This window comes from Phoenix dactylifera, chromosome 5 (genome assembly GCF_051530095.1).
Source record: "Phoenix dactylifera cultivar Ajwa chromosome 5, Ajwa_hap1_PhDact_Kaust_v1.1, whole genome shotgun sequence".
NCBI lineage: Eukaryota > Viridiplantae > Streptophyta > Magnoliopsida > Arecales > Arecaceae > Phoenix > Phoenix dactylifera.
Genome location: NC_143194.1, coordinates 19,053,443 through 19,070,210, shown reverse-complemented (window position 1 = coordinate 19,070,210; position 16,768 = coordinate 19,053,443). Strand labels below are relative to the sequence as shown.

Here is a 16,768-nt window from a genome sequence, read left to right as displayed (position 1 = left end):
AGATACGGACTCTCGGACTCTAACCCATGAAACTTGGGCAGCAATTGGATTACCCCTGGTTTGATGTCAAAATGACCTACATTATCAGGAAAAATTATGCATGAAGGCTGACTAGTCCTAGCCGGTTGTAGGTATTGTCTTAGAGTCATAATATGGGGTTCACGTTCTCGATTGTGGTGACTCCCCGCATCTTCATTTAGATCAGCCATCTCACAAGGTGTGAGATATTGCGAAGGAATTTCAGAGGTATGTCCTAAGGGATGATCTAAAGTTGTACGACTTAATCGACCGGTGTCGTCCCTATTCCACTTTAGCATGCAAAATATTTCCCTCTTCTTTTTTTTTCTTTTTCTCTTTTTTTTTAAAAAAATAAAAGAAAATAAAAAAATAAATATAAGTACCAACTAAAGATACCCTAAAACGACATCCTAAAACAAAAATCCTATTCACAATCAAACATGCAACAAAACATTACACCTCAATTTCTAATGTTTTTCTTAAATTTCTAGACAGCTCCTAACTAGTTTGAAGAGGGCACCTAAGCCTCCAATCCGGTCTAATGAACCGAGTTGACCAGGTAAGCTCCCAGGTAAGTGGAGGGGTCACGATGCGTTCGCAAAGGTCCCACTTAAAACCCACTTGCCTCGAACAGATGAACTGTCTCCCTTATAGGGACAAAGCTTGCCTAGACATCAACTAAGCCACAGAGCGAAATTGGTGCAACTTTCGGTGGTCTTCGTCCTATTGAGCTCGAATGTCCTTAGGGGCCAACGTCTAGTTGATTTTAGTTAAGCTTAGGATATTTATGCACTGGGGTGATTTTTGGGCTAAGGACGAGTGATGAAATCCCGACCTTATCTTTTTAAATGGGTTCAGCCCTTAGAATATTTTATGCTGATGCCTTATACTATATGCAACAATCAAGAGATTTTTTTTAATATTTTATGACATGACATTAAATTTCATTGAATAGGTGATCAAGCAAATTATTTATTTATTTATTTTTTAAATTTTATGAGTTATAGTTTGAAATTTGAATTCTGAAATTTGAAATTTGAAATTTGAAATTTTAGGTTTTTTTCTTTTTTTATTTTTGAATAATCACCCTTGATCTTTTCTTAAAGTTTTTTTTTTCTTAAATTTTCAATTAGCAACAAGGGTTAATGAGATATGATAACGATAAAATTCCGATTCTAAAAAAAATAAATGCAGAAAATTTAAAGTAGAAAGCAGCAAGGTTTCGTATTAATCTGATGGTCTTAAAAGTCTCAGAATGTCAATCAGACCGTTCAGATTATTCAACAATGTGTTGTCCACTAGCTGACCAAATTTGAGTCAAATCAGATGGCTAATTTCTATGATATCAGAGTTTGATGCAAACTGTGCAGGGAATTAAAAATAGTAGTAAAGATGTAATTTAATTTTTTTTTTTCAAGAGAAAAATACTAACTACTAAGGTAAAAATTAAATCTAAAATTATACTAATAACTCAGCCGTTCCCCGGCAACGGCGCCAAAAACTTGGTGCTTTTGAAAAACTGTTCTCCCAAGTGCAGGAGAATCGCACAAGTAGTATAACTCGGAAGTCCGAGGTCGATTCCTCAGGGAACGAAATATGGATTATTAGTTTAATTTCAGATTAATTGATTCAATGAACTTGTGGATTAAGATGATGGTTTGCAAATAGAAAATAAACTAGTAAATAGAGAGTCGAAGTTTGGATATATTAAAAATGGTGTAGGGATCCAGAATCTCCTTTAATAATATCAAGTTCATGCAATAAATTCTATGATTCTTTTGTTTTCCTTTAAAAAGTATAAGCAGATAAAATTTAATTATTGAGTATGTTCTTGATAACATGAATTCTCTTTTTAAGCATTCAACGTGCCTTAGAACGTCAACGATGAATCAAATAATTGAGGAAAACATGTATCAATAAGCATAAATCATAAAAGAATTTTCAACATATGAGAATCATAACATAATCAAAAGATAAATCGTATAAAGCAAAGGATTAGAATTTACATCATGAACTCGGTACACCAAAGGATCCTCCTTCACCCATCACCAAGGATTTTAGCTCATCATCTTCCTCTCTCTTTCTCACTCTTTTTTTTTTTTTTTTTTTTTAATAACAGAAACAGGGCATCCCCTGTTTCTATTTTTTTTTTTTCTTCTTTTTCTTGCTACTGCAGCAGCCCGGCTCTCCTTTTTTTCTTTCGAATGAGCGCTCCCCTGTTCTTCCTCCCCCTCCCCTTCTTATAGATCGCCGGAGCATGGCGTGGAGGAGAAGCGGGTGCGGAAGGAAAGAGGCGCGGGCTGAGGCGGAGGAGGAGCGATGATCGCGGGATTGTTCTAGTGAAGATGAATCGATGGAGGAGGAAGACAGCTGCGGTTGGATCGCGATCTCTTCCGGATGGCCGCTGGGAAGCTTGTGAATGGCTGGGAGGTGAAGCGAAATCAGTGGAGGAGCGTTGCAGATCTGGAGGACGCCCGGAAGGGAGAACGGCTGGGTGATCGCAGAGATAATCATGAACGGCTGCTGGCGGCATCAACAGGATGCTGAGGTCTTAATACGGGAGCTGGGATCATGGAAGAATCAGTGGAGGAGCATTGCAGATGCGTGGGAGATTTGGGAGAGGCGGATCCCGGCTGGGCGCGGGTTGCTCGGATGCTGGGATTGTGCACGGGAGTGGAAGCCGCGGACGGATGCTGGGCGTTGATCACGGTTGCTGCGACGTTGGAGCTGAAACGGGTCCGGAAGAAGGGATGGACGCGTGAGCCGGTGGGAGACTCGGATGGATCGCGGACGGCAGGGGCGTGGACGAGTGAATTGCGAACGTCTAGGATCGCTGGGACTCAATTTCCGGAAGCTGGGATTACGGGGGAAAGAAGATCATGTGGGAGAAGCTTCACGGGCTCGGGCAGGATCAGAACGGAACTCATCACGGGTGTGGACGACCTAGAGGGGACTCGTTGATCACGGGATGATCGCTGATGTGGCCATTTCGGATGTCCCATTGCGTGTTGTCTTAGGATGGCTGGCATATACCCCTCGAGTGCAAGTGTGCTTGAAGATTGGTGGGTTTGATCACCATGACCAGGTTGGGCGTATGTGGTCTAAGTTATGCATTTGTCTAGGCCCAATTTATTCTAAATACGCATTATAACTTTGATTTCTGATCACCTGCACCCAATCAAAAATATAATATTAAATTAGTGATAATATCGTTATCCGTTGGCAATAATACTAATTTAAGTAGTATGTAGATCGTACTTTTGTACTCTCATCATCCACCCCAGTCCTCCCTAGATGAGGTGTCTGCAAGTCAGCTATCAGTTGAAATGCGGCTCCTCTTAAGTATTATATCTAGGACCCTCTTCCCTAAGACTGGCCGTTTTGACTTTGTATCTGAGAGGGACCTAGCCCTAATGTACTACATTCTTCAAGATACCCCAATCAACTTTCCTAAGCTCATCTATAAATACCTATGTGAGCCTCTAGACAAACCAAGGCTTACTCTTCCCTATGGGATGCTGTACACATTGATCTTCAGGGAGTTAGAGGTCCCCATTCCTGAGGGGGAACCCTCTCGCGCACTGCGATACACAGATCGCATGGGTGAGGGAACTCTTCACAGGATGGGATTTGATAAGGTTGAGGGAGTCTGGGTCCGGAAACCATCCTCTTCCACACCTACTGACCCTACTACTCGTCACTCCCCCAGCCTTGATCATGACTCCGATTTTTCCACCTATCCCTCCACTTCAGCACCATCCACTTCAGCCGGACCCTCCACTGCACCACCTTCTAAGCCACAGGAGGTCCGGATCTCTCCTGAGCAGCTCCGGGAGTTGCGGCAGGAGATCGTGAGGGATCTTCGGGACGACCTACTGCGGGAGCTCCGAGGTCCAGCGGCTGCTCCCTCCACTGCCCTGGTTCATTCATTGGCAGCCGTGACCGAGATGACGGCTCATCTGAGGGAAGAGATTTACAATGTCAGAAGCCTTATACAAGCCCAATTTTCAAATATGAGCGATGTCACGAGTAACACAAGAAAGATGCGAGATGACATCCGACAGGACCTAGGCAGCCAGAGTCAGGGGGCCGAGCGTCTAGCCAATGTACTGATCTCCAAGTTGGATACCCTCCAGGAGAATCTGACTGAGCTTACCTCAATCCAGAATAGGGCCACCTCGGAGATCATAAAGCAGCTAGGAAACATTACAGATGGGATCAGTCTAATTATGCAACAATCTAGACTGAGCAAGGGAGCCACATCCTCCACAAAGAAATCCTAGTATAGCTTGTTTTCTCTTTTTGATATGTACTTACTGCTATACTTTTTGATGTATCTACAAGTGTACTTAAATTTACATCAATACAATGAGTAGACATTTCTCTTCAAATTGTGCAAATTTGATCTCTAATTACTTTTGTGATGTGCTTTCTTTCTTTTTGCTATGATGACAAAAAGGAGGAGAAAATATATTGAATAGACATGTAAAGGGAATCAATAAAAAGAAACCTTTTAAAACACAAAATAATTTGTTCTAAATGGATTCGATACCTCGAGGCTCATTATCTCTCTGTTGGGGCTCCTAAAGGAGTAATCTCCAGAATCTATTCAAGGGATATTCGGATATTAGTCGAATCATACTCAAGAACAAATTGGCAGATTTTCTCTCTAAAAACAAAAAATTCAAGTTCAAAAGCTTCAATACACTAAAAGAAAATTCAGAGAATCTAAACAAAGTTGAATGCATGTGTTGAGGGGGAGAATCTGAAATTTTAAGAAAGCAAACTCATTAAATATATATAAGCCAAACAATTGATTGCATGACATGAAGGCTTATATAATTCCAAATGAAAGGGGGAGCTTTAACTTCAAAATTTACTGTTTCACACCTTTCAGTTTTGGATAAATTAAATAACTAGACACTTGAATTCATTTTAAAATTTTACTATAAATCTCCTTGTTTGTTGAGCAATTCACTTTACATATACTCAATGTTTTGTCATCATCAAAAAGGGGGAGATTGTGGAGTGATTGATTATAACCCTACTTGATTTTGATGAGCTCAAAGCATTTGAGTATATCTTATGTTGTACTAATGAATTCAATCTAGTGTTTCAGTCAAATACTTGTAAATTTATGGTTAAGTGTCTCTAGATTTGGTTCAATACATTTTGGATAAGTAAAGAACTCAATTTGAACCAAAGTCTGAGACTCGAGTCGACTCCAGAAAATTACGAGTCGACTCCAAGCATATCAGAAGCACTGGCACGAGCTCGAGTCGACTCCTGTACATTACGAGTCGACTCTGACTGAGAACAGACAGACGGACAGAAAGAATCATCTCAGAACCTGTCAACGAGTCGACTCCTGAAGGGCGCGAGTCGACTCCGATGCTTGCCGAGTCGACTCCAGAGTAGAACGAATCGACTCCAGGGAGTAACAGACAGAAAGACAGAGAAGCTATTTTGGATCCTGAGAGCCGAGTCGACTCCGATGGCTGGCAGGTCGACTCCTAAGGAAGCGAGAGTCGACTCCCAGAGGAAAACAAGGCAAAAGTCAGAGAGCAAATTTCGGACATTGTGAGCCGAGTCAACTCCCGCAAAGTCCGAGTCGACTCCAAGACAGCGCAACCCCAAAGACAGAAGACGGTATTTTCGTCTCTGAGAGGCGAGTCGACTCCAAGACAGTTGGAGTCGACTCCAAGGCAGCGCGACCCCAAAAGACAGAAGACTGTTTTTCGGATACTGAGAGCCGAGTCGACTCCGAGACAGTTCGAGTCGACTCCGAGACGGCACAAGTCAACAGACAGAAGATCGGGATTTCTGGGTCTGAGCGCCGAGTCGACTCCCAGAATTTCCGAGTCGACTCGAGTGAGCAAACTTGAAAAATACATCTCAGGATTCCTTGGAACGAATCGTCTCCAAAAATGCCAGGTCAGCTCCGGACATTGGGGAGTCGACTCCAGGTTGAGTCGAGTCGACTCCAAGTCGAGACAGCACTTTAATTCAAATCCGGAACAGTTGCCGAGCCGTCTCCAGAAAAGCACGAGTCGACTCCTGCAACAGGCGAGTCGACTCCAGATCGCGCGAGTTGACTCCGATCCCAACGGAAACATTGTCAGGAGTTGCAGAATGTGCAGAACGGCTACAATATTGTGTCTAACGGCTAGTTTCCATGGGGAATGGCTTAAATAGCCACAGAGAACTGTAGCAAGGTAGAGAAGTGACATTCCTTTCAAAGAAAACAAGAAATCTCTACCTACCAAAATTTTTCAAAGGGAATACACGGAAAAGAAGGAAGAGAGGCATTAAACTCCATCCAACCAACTCTTTCCAGCATTCAAGAAGTCTCCGTCAGTCATCAAGTCTTCGAGACATTCAAGAGGAGACCCCGAGTTCGAGAAGCCCTCCTCTACATCTTCATAAATTTGTTTGAGGGCTCTTAACTTCTCTATTATTTATATCGCTGAATATCTGCTTGTTAAGAAGCTTTATTTTTCTATTTGTTTTTCAAACCATTTGTTCCTTACTTGATTCAATCAGGGGATTGAATCAAGGGTGTAAAAGTTTGTTGGTAAGCCTAGGTTGAAACCAACGGTGTAAGGGTTTGATTGTGATCCCGGAAAAACAATCGGGTGGTTCTAGTCGGTGAGCCTGGAAAAACCGACCGAGTTCGTTGTGATCTCGTAAAACAACAAGTTAGGTTGTGAGATTGTAAAACAACCGGCTGTAATCCGAGGGATTATAGTGAATTCCCAAGTGAGGCTTGGGGAGTGGATGTAGGAGCAAGGGTTAGCTCCGAACCACTATAAATTTCCTTGTGTTTGTGATTACTTTATTGTCTCTTACTTTCCTTTCATTCACTGCATATAGCAACTAATTAATCCACTTGCAAAAGTTTTAATTAGTTACTCACAAAGCTTTTAAATTACAATAATTATTTTAAAATCCAATTCACCCCCCCTCTTGGGTTGTCTATCTGGGCAACATATATATATTAATTTTCTGCATATACGATTGCTAAAAATTAACTAGGAAAATATAATTTTATAGGCTCTCAATAATTGCCAAATAGATATAGGATCTGTAGGGTATGCCTCATAGATATGGGATGATTTCTTCTTCATAGATATAGGACCCTATATCCTAACTTGAAGTGCAGCAAAAAAAATGCATTGAAGAGCCACCCGGTGGATGGCAAGCCTCACCATTGCAGTCTTTAACATTTTATCAGAAAACATTTAGAACTTTAAATTACTTCGAGAAAAGTTCTCAAATCTTGAGGAGTGAAAGATCGCAAGAAAAACTGCAAGGACAGTGCAAAGAAGCATGTAACCCTGTTTAACCTTCTTGTATAAATAGTTCTACCCTGGCCTAAACTCTTTAATTATTTTATTTTTGGTTAGTTGGTAGAGAGATGAAAAAGATTGATGGCTCAATGCAATTCTGTGATCCCAGCTATAGGAATTCTTCAGCATGGATTTATCACAATGTAAAAGTTAGTACCTGTTTGAGATTAGATCCTAATGGTAACAACAACATTTCCTCGAAGTTTATTCTTGCAGCTCAGTTTGCTAGACTCGACAACTTTTAGGCCATGGAATATTTGAGGTAACCACAACTAGGACAATGGCGATCTTCTAAAATGTTGCGATTGGAAATGTAATTTTTGATTAGATTGATTTGGTTCATGGTCTTCCATCTTTCGCAGAAACGAGCTCCATCTCTTTGAGACAACCTTCCTCAAGCCCTACTGATGGCTCCCTTCTGTGTTCCTTGAGGTAATCACCAATGTTCTCTAATTTGCAAGGCTCTATTTTGCAGGTTTAATTCCCGTTTGATGTCCCGGTACTCAAAAAATTCTTTGGTTATGAACTCTATCCTGGTTTCCATGGTGGCGTCCATGCAAAGATAGAAGCAGCACGCAAGGAATGGCAGGAGAACGAGCAGAAGAAAATTTCCTGTGCACAGTCTTTGAGTCAGTTGAATGATGTTGGTTCCTTAACTATAGGCAAAAAGCATCCCCCAGTCTCTTCCAATTCCAAATTTCCACGTTTGAGGCCAATCATTTTATCCAGGTACAACATGCATGCTGAATTCTGGTATCATTAAGCTTCCATGACACTATATTGGCATCTTTCATATCATCAAATTCCTGAGTACATGGAGCTGCATGCCTGGGGGTTGGCAATTGAAACAATCTGACTGAGCATGGCGCTGCTTCTGTGGAATAAGGCTCATAGATCAATATCCATAGACAGTATTAAAACCAGGGTGGCCTGATCTGTCCGCAACCATATCTCGACCTCAAAATGTTAGGTACTTCCTTGCATTGGCTCCTATATATTGGCAGCAATCCTTGTTATGGTCAATGAGTGTTCCAGACTAACAATTCCCCTGGATACATTTCAGAAAATCCAAACTGAAGGAATCCTGATTATAAAGTTGTACCAATAGTCATCGAGCAGTTCCTTTCAATCTCGAAACAGCCGCTGGCTGCAACAAGAAGTGCATCAGCTCTTTACCATCTGCCTCAATTAAAGCCCAGCCAGCCTCCTTGGTGATTCCTCTGTGATCCATCAACTTCCTCACCTTCTCTGCTCCATTCCACTCCCCCATTGAAGCATATATGTTGGAGAGCAGCACATACTCCCCACTTGCATCATGTCTCATCTTTAGAAGTTGTTCATTTGCACGCTCTCCCAACTCGACATTCCCATGGATCCTACAAGCTCCAAGCAATGTCCTCCACACAATAGGATTTGGCTCAATCTTCATAGCATCCACAAATTTGAATGCCTCTTCCAGTAGGCCAGCGCGTCCCAGCATGTCCACCATACACCCATAATGCTTAATATTTGGCTCGATCGCATACTCATTTTGCATGAGGGAGAAGTATTCCCTGCCCTCTTTGACCAACCCACCATGACTGCAACCAACCAAGACAGCAACAAAAGTGATCTCATCCGGCCTCACCTTCTCTCTGAGCATATCTTTGAACAGAAACACGGATTCTTTGCTGTGCCCATGGAAAGCTAACCCTCCAATGATTGAATTCCAAGTAGAAACATCCCTCTCCCTCATGCCTCTAAAGACCTCCATGGCTCCCTCTATGCTCCCACACTTTGCATACATATCTATCAGTGCATTCCCAGTAACTACACTCAAGCCACTTCTCGAACACATCTTCAGAAGAGAGTGGTGTATCCTCTGCCCAAAATCAAGAGCCCCAGAGTCGGCACAAGCTGACAGTGAGCTCAACATGGTGACCTCGTCAGGCCGTTCTCCTGCCCGACACATCTGATCAAACACCTCCATCGCCTGCATTTGTGATCCACACTGCACATACCCAGCGATCATCGCATTCCATGACACGACATCCCTCTCCGGGACTCGATCAAACAACTCCTGAGCCCTCGCCATCTCACCTTGCTTCGCATAACCAGTGATCATGACATTCCAGGAGACCAAGTCTTTTGACGGGGTCTCGTCGAACAGCTGACGGGCAACGTCCAGTTCGCCTCTCCTTGCATAGCCGGCAATCAGAGCGGACCACGCGACAACATCCCGTCTTGCAGGGCCGTCGAATAGAGCAGCAGCCACCGCCAGGTCCCCACAATTGGCGTGCAAGTTAATGAGGGCGTTCCTGACGAAGGCATCGGATTCCAGGCCAAATTTAACGATCTTGGCGTGGAATTGGGCGCCGGTGGAGGCCGAGGAGAGCTTGGTGCAGGCCCTGAGGAGGAAGGGGAAGGTGAGCTTGTTGGGCCAGGTGCCACCCCTCTCCATCCGGGCGTAGAGGGAGATGGCGTCAATAGGTGTGGGGGTGTGGGCGGCGCCGCGGATGATGGTGTTCCACATGAAGAGGTCCGGGTGGGGGATTTGGTCGAACAGGCGGCGGGCGTAGGGCATAGCACCGGGGACGGAGACGGCGGAGGAGAAAAGGAGCTCTCGAAGGGCGGAGGGGTGGGCGAGGAAGCCTCGTACGACCATGAGGGCGTGGATTTGCTTGAGAGCGCGGAGGCTCCGACACCGCTGCCATATTCCTGTTTGGGGTCGTTTGTTGCCGGATTTTCTTATCATGAGCTCCGGCAAGGCTTTCCGTGACCCGGAAAATGCCCTGGCACTGTGAGCTTTGCTGGTTGGTTGCTAAATTTATAATCCGTCCATGCACAATTTACGGTGAGTGCCGAGAGCTGACCGAGTAGCCCTCGGAAGGTGATTCGTCTACAGTGATAGAATAGATTTAAGGTTAAGACGGCTAGCGCCAGCCCACTTGTACAAGATATATGGATGAGCACTCAGAAGTGAAGTGTGTATTCCTGATGGTTAGACACATTCACATGGGAGCTAATGGGTAGCTGACTGTGTTGCTTCTTTTGTAGCTCAAAACGAGTTTTCATGGTGGCTATCCTGCGTCGTCTGCCATGGAATATTTTATTTTCTAATTTTTTTAATATATTCATACTATATATATATATATATATATATATATATATATATGAGCTGTCCGTTCTATATTAAAAAAATAAAAAAACATACACCGGCTTTATCAAATACATTAACATGCTTAATTCTCACTATCCAAATCATCAAAAACAGCCCTACCCATACCCACAACACCATTTTTTCAAGTTCACCCCCAAATATTCGGATGGTGCATCAGCCTCCCATTTTGACCCCTTTTTAATCTTCTCAGCTTTGTAAAAAAAAAAGAAGCGCCAACCACCTCTTTCTACCCCCCATTAGTTAATTTTTCTGGTTTTGCGGGCAGTGGTTTGGCCTACTCGGAAGCCTAAGCTTTGGTTTAGCGATAGTAAGTTTTCATATTTTTTAACATTCTAATAAAAAATATTTTTTAATTAAAAATGATAATTTATTAATTAAGATAATTTCTTATATCCTTGTCTGAAATATTATAATGAAACTTGCTGTTCTTTGGCTTTAGATTCTTCAACATGATTTGCATGTTTTGCCATGCGCTATCTGAATATATGGTCTTTTTGGTTGACATATACATTTACTGAAAGCTTTGCTTATTGATAGCATATAAACATTTGCCTATGAATTACCAACGAGATAGACAAATTCAGAAGCTCAAAAAAGAGGAAAGAAAGAGAAGTAAACGTATATTGAACTATTCCAATGAAGCCCGGGACTGTGTCGTATAGCAATGGATTAACAAACTTCCGTCGCATCCATTTTCAATTCATAGCTCCCTGGTCGGGAGAGATCTAACAATAGGTGCCCCAGAAGCTAGGAAATCAACATATCTATGCACGTCTGGAAACATGGATCTTTAACCCATGAGCCATTGATAATATGGTCATCATCCTATATTTCACTGGATGATTTGGCACCAGAGCAAATGTAAAGAACCTGCAAAGGATGGCGAGTGTCATCTTCATCTGGAGATAAGCAGAATCCTTCCCCAAACATATCCGAGGTCCGGCCTGAGAATTAAATCATAGACACCAACGTAAAAATATTAGGAGAAGAAAAGAATGCATCTGTTGTTATGGTGGATGTACCTGGAAAGCTGTGAATTTAAATGGCGATACACTTTGGAGCATGCCATTTTTGAACCATCTCTCGGGCCTAAAGGATGCAGCATCTGGCCCCCAGTTGTACTCCATTCTTCCCATAGAGTAGGGAACATAGGTAACCATTCCACCAGCTTTAACTTGGGTTCCATCAGGCAAAACATCATCCTCTAGGATACCTTTTGGGTCCTACATTATTTGACAAACAGAGTTTTATCAGTAATCAACACCTTGTTCCACCAGGCCTATGAGACAAGCAGAACAAATATTGATGATTGAAAGACTGATTTCGAGCTTAAATTGGCAGTGCAGTCACCTGAGGAACTGCAGGATACAGTCGAAGTGTCTCGGTGATGCATGCATGCAAGTATACCAGTCTTCCCAAGGAATCATAATTTAGAAGCTCTGCAAACTGATTTACCCTGCTGCTGAAGGACTTGACATCGTTGGGAACATATGAAATCAACTTGACCTTCTCTTCCTTGGCTCGTTCTTCTTCATAGGCCTTGAGCTCAAAGTAGAGCTTATCAGCTACAGCAGGGTGCGTCATGAGCATGTAGATGAACCACGAGAGGGTTGTTGCTGTTGTATCTCTTCCCGCAATCACAAAGTTGAGGACCACATCTCTAAGGCTTTTCTCATCACTGAAACTGCTGTCAGGCACCTCTCCCAGCTCGATAAACCTAGATAGTATGTCATGCTTGATCTGTTTGTGCTTGTCCATGCATGACAAGTAGTTAGAAGAAAGAGTTGAACATGAGTTGTTTAATAAATAAGCTTGCTGCTTTTTTCTTTTCTTTTTTTGATGTAATACCGCATTTGTTATGTTGGACTCAAGATTTCAGCAACTTGGTCCTTGTCTATCTAATTCAATAACAAGTTTGTGCATACCTAATAAGTTAAAACCTGAAATGCTACTCAGGTTTTCTTTTTGAGGTCTCAGTACATAAAGGTTTTAACGGCCCTTGGCCCAGACCATTTACTAGCTCTTACTCTTTAGCTTGACCTCGTATGTTCATCTGTCATCTTTGCTGCACTGTTAGCCAAGCCAAGCAGCACAGCCTTAAGCACCATTTCGTCGAACCTTTAAGCTTTTTAACTAATTCACTTCTTTTAAAACATTTGCTTCTTCTATTTATATGGACCTTGAAGTGGAAGACCGTTACCTCTCTGATTCCACTAGCTCGGGCTCTCTCGATCTCTGCTTTTCTCTTTCGAATCACATCATATGTAAAGTCATCCACCGCCTTGATGCTTCGTTCAAGTAGAGCCTCCGAGCCTGCACGAAGAAATCTCTTTATCCTCCAGAGGGGATCAATGAATCGGAGCGTTACAATTATGTTGGCAGCATCAAATGCTTGAGCAAAGCTGTTATCAGGCAGGTGGGGAGAGAGTGTTCCAATTTCAACTCCAAACCCAACCTTGCATATGGAGTCCAATGTCATTCTCATAAACAAGTCCTGTATATTTTTGTCCAAAACAGTGCTGAATTAGAGCTTTGACATAAACTGAGGTATGCATAACATATGCTCAGAAGATGGAGGCTTACCTGCATGTCCATGTCTTGATTATTTATTGATAATTGGCACAATATATTGGAGAGCTTCAAAGCATATTCTCTAAAAACTTTTGTACTGAAATCCCTCAGGTTTTTGGAAGCAAACTCCAAGCTCGCCGTCTTCCGCTGCTTCCGCCACATATCTCCATCTGCATTGAAGATGCCATCACCCAGCAAGACATCCATGTACGATCGATACAACTCTCCCTTTAAAATAGAATAACTCCTGTTAGGATTATGCATAAATGAGAAGTCGAATTAAACAAACTTTTGGCGTCAGTCTCATATTACAAGTACTTTTACCTTGGGGTAATTGTCGAAGTTGGTTTTGAGGACATGCTCTACATTTGCTGGGTCTGCAATGTAAGTGAAAGATCTGAAGGGCATTGAGACAGTTATGGTCTTCGACACAGATAGGTATTCAGCGAGCCAGTCATGCATTCGATCATAGTTTCTTAGTTGTTCGATGGCTGCTCCGATGATAGGCCATGTCTTCGGGCCTTTATGGTTCCTTTGACTCCATCTATGAATCAAGATCCATGACAAGACTACCATGATGAGTGTCAGGCAATTGTGAAGTGCAGATGTGGAGGAAGACATTGCGGGCATCTGGTAAACTTCTTCCATCTGAGTATATGTTTAAAAGAACTGTGATGGCTTCATTTCGGAATTGAGAGTTAGGAGATAGCTGTTTATAAGAGGAATGGGAAAGAATGAGTAGTTGAGATGTGGGTGATAGGTGTGGCCAATGGACAAAGTCACTATTCCTTGAGCCATCTTGGTGTGACTAAGAATAGATGATTTCATTCCTTTAGTGTTCCAAACCTAACCAAATAGATTAAGGGATGTGGCTCCCGTATTCATTTGAGTAAATTTGAATATTCTTAGCCTCACTAACATTCACCATGTAGGTTGTAAATATTCATGGATTCCAAGTGATTAACCTGATTTTTCTTTCTTGATTGGTAGAAAACTTATCATATGTATCTTAATATTTCTGCGAATAATATCATTCTTCAGAATTGTTCATGCAAACTAAAAATGATGCATGGGCAATTAAGTTGAATAATGCTGCTATTAGCAAAAATCTGAAACATAAAATTAAGGAGCATACTGTTCCTCTTTTCCCTTCTAGATATAACTTAAAATTATGCAGCCTCCATATGGGTGTCAGCTGCATCTTTAGGAACAGCAGCTGGCCGTCCCTACACATACAACCAACCTTTCAGGGAGTGATTAATATAATAGGAAGGTCGGCAGCGATCGGCACAAGTATGCCATGTACCCATTTTGAGATTAGTCTCTTCCTGTGAGGAGAGGATCCTATCTAGATATAGGAGTTTCGTGTGCAACTTCTATATCATATAAAAGGTCCATGATGATCTCAGTCATCCATTTGAGACAGGTTGGCCTGGACCCATTGAGTAGGAAATTCTATCGCATCCAACAGATCCACTGCTTCAAACTTTAGATAAAAAGGTATTAGAGGAAGCAACAGACCTATAACTACCTTGTTGCTTTGCAGAGCACTCAATATCTTGAAAGTAGCATATAAGAGGGTCACCTCCCTTCATCACTTTTCCCTGGACAACTTCTTTCAATATCTATCTCAAAGGTTAGAGATTCCGATTGATGACGATCTCATGTTTCATCTTCACCCTCTCCCCCCCAACTTCTGCCTTCCTTTCCAAATAATATTGCAGTATCATGCACCAGAATCTTCTCTCTCTCTCTCTCTCTCTCTCTCTCTCTCTCTCTCTATCTATCTATCTATCTATCTCTCTCTCTCTAATATCATACACTTATATCTTAATCAGTTCTTGCCCACCTATTGGCTGGTGGGATTTAAGATTGTTATATCTTATCCAATTAGACCCAGTTTGCTTTCTCTCATCTTGCTTGAATTCATCAATAGACATAACAGAGTTAATTGTTAGATCATTACTCAACTTGGTTCCTTGTTTTTTTCTCAATAGGAAATGGAACATGGTGCTTTAGGGCTAAGCAAGGGAGACGATGATATGGACTTGCCACCAGGTTTCCGGTTCCACCCTACCGATGAAGAACTCATTACTCACTACCTTTACCAGAAGGTCATGGATGCCAGCTTTAATGCCAGAGCCATTGGGGAAGTTGACTTGAACAAATCTGAGCCATGGGATTTGCCCTGTAAGCTTCCTTTGATGTCCCTTCAATCCTTCCTCATCTTTTCCTCAAGTCTGTTATCTTATCTCTGAGATTATGTTCTTGTATGGAAGTCAAAGCTGGAACAGGAGAGAAGTCTGGGTACTTCTTCTGCCTCAGGGATAGGAAGTATCCAACTGGTTTGAAGACAAACAGGGCTACAGAGGCTGGATACTGGAAGGCAACCGGAAAAGATAAGGAGATTCACCAAGGAAAGTTTCTTATTGGGATGAAGAAGACCCTTGTTTTCTACAGAGGCAGAGCACCCAAAGGAGAGAGGACCAACTGGGTCATGCATGAATACAGATTAGAGAGAAAGGATCCTTTCTACAACCTCTCTAGAACAGCAATGGTACTCATATCTCTCTAAACCTCTCGCGTTTCCTAATTACAGATTGTTTTAATTTATTTTCTCTTCGCATTGTTTCCTGTGTGTTAGAATGAGTGGGTGATATGTAAAGTATTCCATAAGAATTCAGGAGAGAAGAAAGACACACAACTCGCTGGGATGGGCTCCTGGTTTGAAGATGGATTGGATTCTACTCTTCTAGGTCCATTGATAAATGATTCCCACAGAAGCAAGAACAAAGCCTCTTCGGCATCTGTCCCAACTCACGTGACCTGCTTCTCCGATGCCTTGGAGGGTGAGATGAGCCATTGGGAGCTGTTGCAGAATTGCTACAACTTTGCCTCTCTCTCTACGTCCAGTTCTTCACCATCATCACTAAATCATTTTGAGATGTCTCCGCCAGGCTCCTTGAATACCACCCATGGGGCTTCTCAGATCCCAGGTGCCAGTTTGGTGCAATTGCTTGAGAACAATGGGTATAGCATGGAAAAAAAGAGTTTCAAAAGAGAGAGGGATAATAGCATCACAGCTCTCACAAACAATTATATGGAGATGCACTTATTTGATTGCCAAGAGAACCCAAATGCTTCAGCAAGGCCTCTGCACCCAGATGGATGTTTCTGAGCCACTCGAAGAAAAGGATTTCATGCAAGCAAAAAGATTAAATTCCAGGAGAGAGAACTGTACAACTGGTGTGTGCATATGTAAATATTGGGTTCAGTATGCAGATTTAGAACTTCAGAAGATGACATTAAATTGGAATATTTCGGTGTGACGATCAATGTTTTGTAATGATATTTCTTATATTGCTTGAAAGCATTGTTTACGAGTGTCATCTGGGAGCATTTCAGCTTAAGATTACACTGGTGCCTATTTAGTGGCCTGATGTGGTTTTATTACTCAAGTGACAGCAAACTACAAATCTCGTGGATACGAAAATCCTTATACCTTGAGACTTCCATCTTATGGGCATTCAATTAGCAAAATCAAACATGAGACACTGACTATTATACCAAAACTCCGAACATAGATCGCTTGAAGTATTACATATTTCGGTCTTTTGTTGAGGCAGCGAGCAATGAAGGTTATGGGTCTTATTACATTGGATACCGTATT

The 16,768-nt window shown here is 42.2% G+C and overlaps 3 protein-coding genes across 5 annotated transcripts; 1 reads left to right on the top strand and 2 right to left on the bottom strand.

The window, feature by feature from the left end:
• Positions 1 to 7,477: 7,477 nt before the first annotated feature.
• Positions 7,478 to 10,426, bottom strand: LOC103698129 (Pentatricopeptide repeat (PPR) superfamily protein). Its single transcript, XM_008780116.6, has one exon. It carries the CDS (start codon positions 10,099 to 10,101, stop codon positions 8,476 to 8,478), a length of 1,626 nt encoding a protein of 541 aa, XP_008778338.4. The 5' UTR covers positions 10,102 to 10,426; the 3' UTR covers positions 7,478 to 8,475.
• A 750-nt stretch (positions 10,427 to 11,176) lies between these two features.
• On the bottom strand, positions 11,177 to 14,070 carry CYP704B1 (cytochrome P450, family 704, subfamily B, polypeptide 1). Of its 2 annotated transcripts, XM_088721742.2 has the most exons (7): positions 13,423 to 14,070; positions 13,111 to 13,326; positions 12,742 to 13,021; positions 12,682 to 12,689; positions 11,878 to 12,276; positions 11,550 to 11,750; positions 11,177 to 11,471 (listed from the first exon to the last, which is right to left on the bottom strand). In XM_088721742.2, exons 1-7 carry the CDS (start codon positions 13,744 to 13,746, stop codon positions 11,292 to 11,294), a joined length of 1,608 nt encoding a protein of 535 aa, XP_088577868.2. In that variant the 5' UTR covers positions 13,747 to 14,070; the 3' UTR covers positions 11,177 to 11,291. The 2 variants fall into 2 exon arrangements, with proteins under 2 accessions (XP_088577868.2, XP_038985601.3); XM_039129673.3 differs by lacking the exon at positions 12,682 to 12,689 and having other exon boundaries at positions 11,878 to 12,267; positions 12,707 to 13,021.
• A 538-nt stretch (positions 14,071 to 14,608) lies between these two features.
• On the top strand, positions 14,609 to 16,487 carry LOC103698130 (NAC domain-containing protein 79-like). 2 transcript variants are annotated; one of them, XM_008780118.6, is made up of 4 exons: positions 14,609 to 14,734; positions 15,096 to 15,288; positions 15,378 to 15,655; positions 15,743 to 16,487. In XM_008780118.6, exons 2-4 carry the CDS (start codon positions 15,099 to 15,101, stop codon positions 16,274 to 16,276), a joined length of 1,002 nt encoding a protein of 333 aa, XP_008778340.4. In that variant the 5' UTR covers positions 14,609 to 14,734; positions 15,096 to 15,098; the 3' UTR covers positions 16,277 to 16,487. The 2 variants fall into 2 exon arrangements, with proteins under 2 accessions (XP_008778340.4, XP_088577866.2); XM_088721740.2 differs by lacking the exon at positions 14,609 to 14,734 and adding an exon at positions 14,922 to 14,957.
• Positions 16,488 to 16,768: the final 281 nt, after the last annotated feature.

Coding starts and splice junctions, on each gene's coding strand:
- LOC103698129 (XM_008780116.6), bottom strand. CDS start 10,101: ATGATAAGAAAATCCGGCAACAAACGACCCCAAACAGGAATATGGCAG.
- CYP704B1 (XM_039129673.3), bottom strand. CDS start 13,746: ATGGAAGAAGTTTACCAGATGCCCGCAATGTCTTCCTCCACATCTGCA. Junction 12,268..12,706: donor TAACGGTCTTCCACTTCAAG/GTCCATATAAAT, acceptor AAGCACAAACAG/ATCAAGCATGACATACTATC. Junction 11,751..11,877: donor TGTATCCTGCAGTTCCTCAG/GTGACTGCACTG, acceptor CAAATAATGTAG/GACCCAAAAGGTATCCTAGA.
- LOC103698130 (XM_008780118.6), top strand. CDS start 15,099: ATGGAACATGGTGCTTTAGGGCTAAGCAAGGGAGACGATGATATGGAC. Junction 15,289..15,377: donor TGAGCCATGGGATTTGCCCT/GTAAGCTTCCTT, acceptor CTTGTATGGAAG/TCAAAGCTGGAACAGGAGAG. Junction 15,656..15,742: donor ACCTCTCTAGAACAGCAATG/GTACTCATATCT, acceptor CCTGTGTGTTAG/AATGAGTGGGTGATATGTAA.